The sequence below is a fragment of the Drosophila suzukii genome, chromosome 4, assembly GCF_043229965.1.
Source record: "Drosophila suzukii chromosome 4, CBGP_Dsuzu_IsoJpt1.0, whole genome shotgun sequence".
In the NCBI taxonomy this organism is placed as follows: Eukaryota; Metazoa; Arthropoda; class Insecta; order Diptera; family Drosophilidae; genus Drosophila; species Drosophila suzukii.
Window position 1 is genome coordinate 1,555,949 of NC_092083.1, and position 11,635 is coordinate 1,567,583.

General features: G+C 40.6%; 1 protein-coding gene across 7 annotated transcripts in view; it reads left to right on the forward strand.

The window, feature by feature from the left end:
- Positions 1-4,952: 4,952 nt before the first annotated feature.
- dati (zinc finger protein datilografo) overlaps positions 4,953-11,635 on the forward strand; it is a 31,739-nt gene continuing 25,056 nt past the window's right edge. For 3 of the 7 annotated variants that reach the window (XM_017088563.4, XM_017088564.4, XM_017088565.4), the window contains exons 1-3: positions 4,953-5,069; positions 5,283-6,923; positions 10,516-11,614. In XM_017088563.4, coding sequence (XP_016944052.2) covers positions 10,529-11,614 — 1,086 coding nt within the window. In that variant the 5' untranslated portion in view covers positions 4,953-5,069; positions 5,283-6,923; positions 10,516-10,528. Of the gene's footprint in view, positions 5,070-5,282; positions 6,924-7,382; positions 7,909-10,515; positions 11,615-11,635 lie in introns of those variants that run through there. The other 4 variants (XM_017088558.4, XM_017088562.4, XM_065867278.2 and 1 more) reach the window with 3 other exon arrangements.

The window sequence follows — 11,635 nt, forward strand, 5'->3', positions numbered from 1 at the left end:
TTCTAACTTTCACTTATCTCTTTACAAAACGATATTTCAACCTTGTTCAACTGTAAAAATAAGATCATTTAAAATAAAATGCTTAATTATAATATGTTGAGTACTAGAAGTTCTTAAACTAAGAACAGTTTGTTCATTAATAAAGAATTTTTCGCTCCTAAATTTAAAATTTAACGTCAAAAAATGTATTTATTAAAAAAATCTTGTCTCGTAGATATGTCGATTTATTTTTGATCTTTGGATCAAGAACGTTCGTTCTCAAATCCATAAAATCTGTCTTAAATTATTCGTACGTCATTTAAAATTTTAGTTCTTTGATCAAGAAAAAACGAGGGAATCGAACTTTTGATATCGTTTTTTCTTGATTTCACATGGAAATAGGGTACCTTTTCTTTCAGTGAAGAATTGAAGACTTCCTCAAGCAATGAGTTTGTTTTCGTTGTCAACGGCAGGAAATGTGGTAAAGTAGTTTGTTTTTGATCCGTCAGCGAAGAGTCAGTTTTTTCGCCAAATATTCGAATTCTAAACTGCAATGCATCAATTTGTCACTACAGCTCTTGATATTTAATTTCGTTTCCTATAATAATGAGGAGTTCTGCCAAGTTGATATCAAGATTACTTTACATTTTTAAAATCTAAGGTTTTTGAACGTTCGTTAATGTGTTTAATCTGGTTCGGTGCTCAAATGCCTCCGTGTACATATATGTACTACACATACATACACATATATAGCCACATAGGTAAAGGTACATAAGGAAAGAGCGAGATGGGGCAGATGCGCGCAATGTGTTTATTAATTTATAAGTATTAATTCGTGCAGGCTTGCCACAGAGCGAAAATGCACCATTATGACCGGCCGCACACAAACACCGAACCATACATACACACATGCCAATTATGAGTTTATTCATACACATGCACTTACGCATACATTTATGTAGGCACACATAATGTGCTCTCCAATACACTTAGTATACTATTGCAGCAGTAAAGGAGGCTATAGCAATTGTGGCGTTTGACTTTTTACATATAATTAGAGGTTGGGATCTAAATATTGTTGGTTATGTATTATGTTATATCGTCGCTAGAAATCATTATTTTTCAGTACTAAGGGAACCCAAGGAAAGGATTCTATTTTGATTTTTTAAATTAAACAAAAAACAAGAAAGAACCCTATTGTCGAGTGCCTCGACTATTAGATACCCTTTACTCAGCTAGAGGGACCAAAGGGTAATAGAGATATGCAAGCAGCAAAGCGAGGTTGGAATGCGCCACCTACCCGCGATCTCAATATATGGTTATGTGGGCGGTAGACAGATTTAAGCGTTATGGGCATTAGAGGGGGCGTGGCAATCTTTTTTTTGGGTCAATCAATATGTATTGACGAAACTTATACATTTCAGTTAAAATTTTTTCTAGCATGAAAGTTGTGGGCGCCACAGTCTTCGGTGGTTTGTGGGCGTTAGAAAGGGCGTGCCAAACTTGGGTCAATCGATAGGTATTGATGAGAACAATACATTTCACTTTCCGAGATCTCAGCGTTCATCCGGACGGACAGATAGACGGACAGACGGACATGGCAAGATCGACCGATCAAGAATATGTGTACTTTATGGGGTCGGAAACGCTTCCTTCTGCCTGTTACATACTTTCCGACGAATCTAATATACCCTTTTACTCTACGAGTAACGGGTATAATGTGACTGCCTCCTTGTTATTGGGTTTGACTGTAAGACAATAACTTCAACGATCGAAGGAACACAGGAAGTTATTCGCGTAACCTTTGTTGATCAAATGGACCAGTGCGAGAGGGATGGAGATAAATTCATACAGCCAATCGGTTGCTAACGAAAACTGACTAGCGCTACCTAGGCTTTATTTTATTTCGACGATAGATGGCACTTTTTTGTTAGCTTAGTAACGGGTATCTAATACTCGAGGCCGTCGACTTTAGCGTTTTCTCTTGCTTAACTATGAACTTAGTACCTTATTATTTTAAGTAGTTGTACATATCTGTTCCTGCTATGTTTACAATGTTGCTTATAATTCCGTGCACCAAGACCCCTAAGTCAAACTGTGAGAAGCTAAGACTAATTTAATACAAATTTTCTGTAAAAAGTCTTCAAGATACTTCCACACTACCTGGAAATCAAGTGGAATCCACAAAAAACTAGAGAGAACGCTATAGTCCATGCCGTAAACTATCAAATACCCGTTACTTAGCTAAGGGGAGTGCGAGAGAGATAAAGACATGCAAAGGGACTGTCCCAAGATTTCACACTTTATTTGCTTTTAACTTTAATAAATGGTCCGATCTGAACAAACGATGGATATTGATAGTAAGAAAAAAGTAGCTAGTGATCCTGATCAAGAATATATATACTTTATAGGGTTGAAAACGATTCCTTCTACCTGTTACATACTTTCCGACGAATCTAGTATACCCTTTTACGGAGAATTTTTATATTTCCATTTATACGGAGAAATATTGGATGCCTTATCTCCGAAGTTCAAATGTGGCACATCGCGCGGTAAGATCCTGTGTTTGCAAAGCTGCTTACTAACTTTTACCCTTCCAACGGCACCACCTGGAAACCCGGTCCACCTGGCCGAGACAAGTATATTGTCAGCACATTTGCATGGATAATTTAGATCCTTCTGTGCTGCCTTACCTAACGTTGTCCACTCTGTGTTTGACTAGCGACATAATAGGTAATACGGCAGTACTTTCTTATACATGCCATATCTAAGCAAGCGTTAATTTTACAAAAAAGTCAATAGTCGAGTGCCTCGACTATCAAATACCCGTTACTCAGCTAAAGGGACCAAAGGGAGATGGAGATATGCAAGCAGCAACGCGAGATTGTAAAGCGCCATCTACCCCCGATTTTAATATATGGTTATGTGGGCGGCAGACAGATTTAAGCGTTATGGGCATTTGTGGGCGTTAGAGCGGGCGTGGCATATTCGCGTAACAAACTTGCGCCGCTTACGAAGACGGGGAATCTAAATCTGAAATCTCATCTCTCTAGCTCTTACAGTTTCAGAGATCGTCATGGCTAGATCGACTCGGCTAGTGATGCTGATTATATATATATATATCCTTTATGGGGTCTGAGACGCTTTGTTCTACCTATTACATACTTTTACATACCCTTTTACTCTACGAGTGACGGGTAAAACAAATAAGTGGTTTTTAATGTTCTTTCTATACTTTCTAAACTTTAATGTGAGTACTTGTAATGTTAATAATAATGATTGTGATAGTAACTGTGAAAATAACAATATTATCTACAAATCGTTAATGCACTGTTTTAAACCTGATTTACAAATTATTTCTACGATTTACTACCCACTTGAAAAGAGTTCGAATGTGGCGCTGATACGGTTAAGATTACGGCCTTTGCTTTAACTATGGTTTTGGTTTAGTATTTCGGCAGTGAGCTTTGAACTTTACCTTCTACCACAACCTACATACATATGAGTGAACCTGGATTGCTAATGTATCCAAGCATGTACATTTTTTTGCACTCAGGAGTAACTTAGAGCCCCGAAACAAGGGTCTCTCTTCTGATTGCTGCCAATTTATGTATAATAGTGCAGAAAATCGATAGAGGTCGATATGCCTCGGACGGAGCTCAGACTAAAATCGATTGCACAGCAGCGGTGGCAACTAACTTTACATAAAAATGTACATGCAGCACACATGTCCCCGTATGTACATGCATTTAAATCAGTTGGGGTTCGATAGTGTTTGCCGGCTGCATATGGGCTTTGGGAGCTGCCCACATGTATGCGTTTGTACATAAGGACATCACATAAACATTAAAATGCATACTGCTGCACCGTGACCAGAAATGCATCCAAATTGCACACACTCGCACACGTACAAATGCACAACACAAGCTAGACAGAAACAGTCGGCAACCAGAGGGAGAAAGGGAGATGGCTGGACTCGGGCAGAAGAGGGGCAGAGGTGGCAGCGGGGTGGGCGCAGGGGCAGGAGGTGCCGGAGAGGCCTTGAAGTAGACATTAAATCATGCACAAATTTGCATACCACCGACCAGGACCCGGGTCTGCTGTGGTTGCAGGAAGACGGCAGCGAGTAGGGTGGTTCGCCGGGTGGTTGCAGTGGTCATCACGGCCGCCCCGCCGCCATATAAGGGATGTTACTGCGGAAAGTGCAGCGCTGACCGGACCCGGACCCGGACCCGGACCCGACGAGCAACGCCGAGTGCAGCCGGGACAGCACGGACGGCACTTGCTGCCCCTCGGCCTGTCTGCGTGACGTGAGAGTAATCAGTTGGCGGGGGTGGCGTAAGGGATGATGCAACGAAAACGCATCCGAAGCGCGGCATGGGCCAGACATATTTGGCTCACACACATTCACGGCAACGAATGGTCTGTGGGCATCGACAGCATGCAGTTTCATGCACTGGAAAAAAGATCCTGAAACACCCACTCGCCATGGGATCGGAAACGGTTCCCATGTGTAGGCGTACCCTCGTGGGAGAAAGGGGTGCAGTTTTGATTTGGTGTAACTTTTAGACCAGCTTCCTGAGCCGCCTAGCTGCTACTAGTAACGGCTTTTAAAATAAGTTGGTCGTTGGCTTCAGATGCTGTTCGCAGTGGCACCTAGGGCAGCATTTCTTCGAGTGTGCCACTGCAACTGCAAGTGCAGAAACAACTGCCATTGCAACTGCAGTTGCCGAGAGCGCCGGCGCTGCGCTGGCTCCCCGTCCAGTGCAGAGTGCAAGGACCTGAATCCACATCCGCCGCTTCGTCGCTGCAGTCGCTGCAGTCGCTGCCGCTGCTGTCACTTTTTGTTTAACACACACAATTTTTATCTTATAATAAGCACACCGCTGACTCCCAGTCATTCTCCCACTCGGCGCCCCTTCCCCACTCTGGATTCTCCATTCTCCAGCTCCCAAACAACGTATTGCTGAGGCGATGATTTTTATTCTCAATTATTTTGGATGCGGCATTCACAAACGCAGTATTCCATGGAGTAGAACAGCCGACTGCGGATCGTCCTGACCTCGCGGAGCATTTTTATTTTATCAAATGTGCATAAACAAGATATAAAATAACTGTGGATTGTTAAAAAAACCAAGCCAATCTAAAGAAACTAATTTGTTTAAAAACGACTAAAGCACAAATGAATTGCGTTGCGAATGTGTTCAAGGAACGCTCTACTCTTGTGCATTTTCATTTGTGTTTTGCTTCTATCAGATTGAAAATCTGACAAAACCTTTTCTTTTCTTTTCGTTTGATTTCAGATCATCATAATTTTAACAAAAACAATAGACCAGAAAACGTTTTTAACATAAAAGCAGAATCCGTAACAAGAGATAAAATCACCCAACTTAACTCAACTCAACTCAACCATCTTTTAGTTATAAAAGCAATAGAACAGATGCAATTAAATCTCTGATTTTTATAAACTCATTACCGAAAATAAATATCAACATCAACTTCATCACAATCCAAGAAAATAACAACAACCAAATTGATATAACCCAAAATACAAGCCGACCAACGAGAACAAACCGTTAAAAACCATCACAAATTTCTATGTTAGAAAAATGAAACAAAAAAATAATTTACAACAAAAAGTGTTGCAAAATTGAAATCAAAAGTACAAAACCACATAAATTAATTACGAATATAATTATACAATTATTACAAGTACTAACGAAACTTAAATGAAATTATAAAAAATTGTAACAGAATATACTTTTTATCTTTCAAAGGAGTACTCTTCTGTAGGTTTGAGTGAGGATTACGGGCAGACTTGAATTAATCCAGCAGAGGCTGCGGATCGATAAAATACAAATTTACTTGTGTATATAATCAAGAAGTAATTTTAGTTGTATAAAAAGCTAACATTCTATACTTAAATTAAACCATATAGGCCAAGCATTTAGGTTTTCGGGCTACACCGAAATTAATAATTCGTCACAGAGGGTACATTCCCACAGCTACAAAATACATTCCCTGAATGCTTACTCAATACACACTGACACCGGAACAGACAGTTTGGAATACCACATACCCTACAGCTAGCACTTCACGCAAAGCTGGCTAAACTCATGCCGTGGCATTCTCATTTGTAACTACACACATAACAAGAAAATCGGGTTACACCTTTTAATAATAAGAGCAATTTTCAAAAAACACTTATTGTAATAATATGATTAAACCTGAAGAGAGTTATAGAAACTATTGTAGACCACAGTACGTAAACTAAAATATAAGTCGTATAGTTGTATAACACCACTAATTAGGCCCTTACAATATCATAGTTCAGTAAAATAGATGGGAGATTTTTTAATTGGGTACTAATTTAGGTCGATTGATACAAAAGTACTTGTAGTCCATTTTTGGAGATCCTCGGAACACTTTCAAATTTTATAAAATTATATTTTTATATACCTTAAATAAGGAGGCGTACATATATAATTGTAGTTGCGAAAAATACAAATCCGATAGTTAAGTGATACTCTTTGGGCATAAAAATAGATAAAGGTATCGGGTAACAAATTGTGATGTAAAATTAAAAAAAATTAAAGCTAATAAGGAAGAGAAAATCCAAGTAGAAAATAAATCAATCTGGCTCCATGGCTGTTTGGAGGGAGTTACACCGAAAATAGGCGATTAATGAATTTTCACAACCAATATATCGCGACACCGAAACGTGTGCCTTATTCCGGCCTTATGTTTAAAGGACTTTCAATAACACATCAAAAACAACTTAAACTAAACCCATAACCACACTAATTATAAAATCGTCGCATGTAAAAGTCACTAGGAACTAGATATTCCACAAACTCTTAATTTGATTGGTATGCTCCCCGTCGCCTGCGCTGCAACTGTCATCGTACTGTAGTCACAACAGAGGATCAATGTTTATTTTCAAGGTAATTACTGAACCCGAGTGCCAATCTGTAAATTGAGTTCAACGGGACACTCGGTGATCATGTTTTGTGTACCAATACACCTATAACTATTTTGTGCTGACCGGTATCCCAGTGGGGTACGATTTGCTAGCTAAGAGCAAGTTAAAAGAGAGCTTTGAAGCCCGTGAAAACGGTGCTGTGCTGCTGAGCGAGATGCTGGTGTTGGTGGACCCGAAGACGGGACGAAGATATTTTGCCGAAGGTTTTGGCGCTGAGTCCAGAAACGAAGACGTTTGGCTTACTTTGAGCCAACGAGGACGATGACGATGGCGACGGCGATGACTCGACTTCAAGCCGACTCCACTTTTGTGTACAAGTTCTATTTCTAAACGAGACGTGTCTGAACCCCCAGCAACAGTCATATTTATACTTGGCCGAGGCGGCGGCCAAATTAGTTTTTCTATGACTCGCGTGCCGCCAGGTTATCTGTAGTTTACTGGGAGCAACTTCGATTTCTCAGCTGTAACTTTAACCGTAACCGTAATCGAGGCCGTGCACACAGATATTTATTATTTTACTTATCTACCACTACAAAAATAACCTCGTATAGAGGTAAAAGGGGGCGGAATCCCGAAAGTTCGCATAGGCCATTCAAAATAAAAACCACAAGTTACTATTATTTGCGGCCACTGGTTTCTATCTTATCAAATTCTTAAGTGCAGGAAACAAAATATGAGTTTCCTCTGTTGAACAAATATAGTTTTGAATTCGCAACTACTTTGTTTCTAATCCTAAAAAAAGTAGTGATAAAGAAGGTCGGAAAGTATTATCGACATCCATTAACGTAAAAATTGTGATAGTGCTCAGTTATAAAGCATCATATATATTAAAGGGAATCGATAATTACCTAAAAAGTAAAAAAGGTGGAGAATTTGTGCAGCAGCTCGGAATAAAGCTAAGATTTTAATTCATTCTAGTGTTATTTGGAATACATTCGCAACTACAGGTTCGAGAAAATGCATTTCTATCTAAGCTAAAACATTTTTAGTGACCTTTATTGTCCATAATAAATTCACTTGTTTCGAGACAACGACATAAGTGTGGCTAGTATGTAGCTTAAGTCATTTATAATCTGCATTAACGCCACATAAAATGGTTAATATATACATGGTAAAAAAGGAATACCTATCGATCAAATTAGACTTAGCTTCTCAGATTAACTTTCCAATCTGAACAGATTAATCTCGAAATTAATCCCACACATACCACAGTTGTATTCTCCAGCGCGGGGATCCTACAAATGCATTACTTCTTGTAACCATTTGCTTCTTGACACCCCACTTTAGTGAATTCAAAAAATATGAGAGATAAAGGTTACCAAAATTTAAACTGTGAAGGACGGCAACATTCCGAACCACATTCCAGGTTACTTTTAAGATCTTTACAGAAGGCTTTTTAGTATTAGTGAAAGTTTGTAGTGGAGTGCAATCTTTTGAACAGCTTAGTTTAAAACAAGAGAAAACGCTAAAGTCGACGGCCTCGATATCACATACACGTTACTTAGCTAAAGGGAGTGCGAGATTGCACTCCCCGCAAAAGCGGCACCTACCGTTCATTCCTATAGGCTGTTTACCAGATTTCACTAACACGCCACATTGTGTGAAACCTAGGTGGCATCTCCTAAACATCTCCACCCCTCTCGCACTCTATTGAATTTGGTAATTATTTATTAAGGTTTGGTTATAACTTTTTAATGAATGGTCCGATTTGAATATTTTTTGGCATGTAAATGGGAATTGATAATAAGAACAAAATCGCATTTAAAGTTTTACAAAATATTATGTCAAAGACGATAAGCAATAGCTTCAATGGGATTAATTTTGCTAATGAAAATTATATACGAATTAACCCATAAGTTTAGTTAGTTAAGCTTATATGTGCGGGGAAAATGTTGATATTTTTAATGTTTACCAATTGAGGTATGATTTAATATTATTCGATTTACAAAGGTATTGACTATATGTAAATTACTCTTTGCTCTAGAACGTGTGTGATGTACTTTTATTAAACATTGTTAATCAGACAAGCACAGTTTCGGATAATTTGGGGTTTAAAAATGATTTATTCTCGATTCAAGAACGCGCAGCATATTTATACTTAAAGCAACCATATATCATACACCAGTCACTCAGCTAACAAAAAAGGAATGTAGGCATATATCTCCATCCTATCGCACTCTATTGAGTTTGCTAATTATTTATTATTGTTTGGTCGTAACCTGCTCAAACAATCTTGTGCTTCGCGCCTTCTCCCTGTAACATACTTTCCAAATAATCTAGTATACCCTTTTACTCTACGATTAACAGGGATAACAAGGACTACAATTTCTATACAAAATCAAGTATAAGTCGCGTTTAAAATTAGGTTGCATTTTTTTCGGAGTGTACGATAGGAAATTCTAATCTGGGCTACAACTCTTTTTTAAAATTTCAGAATTTTGAATACATTTTTTTTAATCGGGCGACTTAAGAAATAAAAGCACCGTTGTTTTTCATCAAATTTTCTTCTACCTTGCATTGCAGCGCTGTTTTAGGATTTCAAAATTTGAAAACAAAATTGTTTTCAAAGCTGTCGTAATTAAAAAACAATATAGCTTTGTTGTCTTTTGTTGTACTCTCTTCTAGTATTGTTTTAAAATTTCAGAACTTCCAATTTCTTTTTGTAAAAATCGGGCGAGTGTATAGCTTCTTATATAGAGTGTATAGCTTCTATATAAATATCGCTGTATGTATATGAAAATATTCCGAGTATACGGAATACGAGTATTAACTCGTATACGTATGATTTTAATAAAATTATATTGTAAAGCTTTCAATTTTTTTAGCCCGTTTTAACAAAATTAGGAAAAACACGGATACGATCGAGGAAATATTAAAAACCTTTTTGATTTGTTTCCTCAATTACTTAATAAACACCAACTGACTTTTTGCCAATGCAAGTAAATTGTTCGTATTTATTATAGGGTTGGGATAAATAACACAAAATAGTATTAAACAAATAATAAACATTCCCAACTCATTTGAATCGAGTATGAAAGCTAGGAAGCCCTGCCAAGCCTCTCAGGCAGGCAAGCTATTTTGTTCAGTGTGGTGTTCATAGTCAAGAGACGCTTGGTTCGAAAAGAAATAGGGTAAAGCCCATTGCCAAGCAACCAGTCAACACAAGTGACGATCGCACATTCAACATATGTACAAAAGTTCTTATAAAAATGACAATAAATTGGACAAAATAAATACAATGTTTCTTCATTCGGTCCTTTTTACCTTACAGGCTTTTCGCCTGCACTGGAATTTTCTGTCGCACATAAAGGTTTTAAAAGTGGGTTAGGATAATGCGTGCTATTATCTTGAAAGCGTGACTTGGTCCAATTGCTGAGTTACACACGAATCGAATGTGTCTTAAAATCTTGACCGTCCAGCGGTATAGTACTATATAATTGGACTTCAAAGGCAATTGACATTTTAATATTTAGGCAACTCCCCAAACAACCAAATAGCGAACTTTCCTGAACTAAGCAATGGATTTCATAGTTTCTTGTTGTTTTATTTAACAGGCAGTGACATGATATGAAATTAAGATGCTTTAGCCAGGCACCCACCACTCGCAGTTGGCAGCACAGATCTGCGTCCAGGATCGAAAGTAAAGGTCTTATCGATCGGCCCGAACGACCAAGCCCAGTGAGCTGGGAAATCGATCTTTGCGGTCTCCCAACCATCTTGCTTCGAATGTTCAAGATGGACGCCGCAGACTTCTGGCAGCAGGCACGTGCCCCGTTCGGCCTGCAGTACAATTCGCCCCCGAGTCAGCCGCAGGCACCCCACCACACCCTGCACCACTCCCTTCCCCAGGAGCACGAGCTGTTGGCCGAAGTCCACCCAGGAGGCCCAGCCACCGGCTCGGGCGCAGTGAACAGCGGCAGCTCCATTGGCGTCTCCAGCCCCCACCCCGCTCTGGGCGGCAAGGCCGAGTCCAGCCACATCCTGCAGCAGCACTCGGAGCAGCAGTCCTACGGGGGCGACTCCTTCCGGGGCTCGCAGTCGCCCCAGCTGAGCAGTCACCACCTGTTGTTCAACGCAGCTGCGGCCGCTGCCGCGGCGGCCCACCTGAAGTCCACTGCCATGCAGAACAACCTCTCGCCGATGGGGGGGGGCAACTATGGCCACAGCTCCTTGAACGCCCTGTGTGGGATCAAGCCCAAGCAGGAGATGGATGCCAAGCCGGCCCTCCAGTCGCTGGACGAGTGCCGCCAGCCGCTGGCCCAGACGCAATCGCAGTCCCAGCCTACGTACGGCGCCGACTTCTACGACGTGGGCGAGTCGCCAGCAGGGGAAGTCTCCGAGGCGGAGGCAAGAGCGCTGACCATCGGGCTCGGCGGAGCCAGTAAGAGGTCCTCCGAGGAGCCGCAGGCCAGTCAGCAGACCCAGCAAGAGACGGGGGCAGGCCGGGGCTTGCAGACGCCGCAGTGCCCCTCAATGTCCCCCGGGACTGGGGGCAGTTCCAACTCGGGGACGGGACCCAGACCCGGACCAACACTGATCAACAAGACCTTGTCGCAGGGTCAGCAGTCTCCGCAGCACTCCACAACGCCGTCCGGCGGCAGCACAACGCCCGACATTAAGTACAGCAACGACAAAATGGCCAACGAAATTCAGGTACTTTATATTTTTTTCATT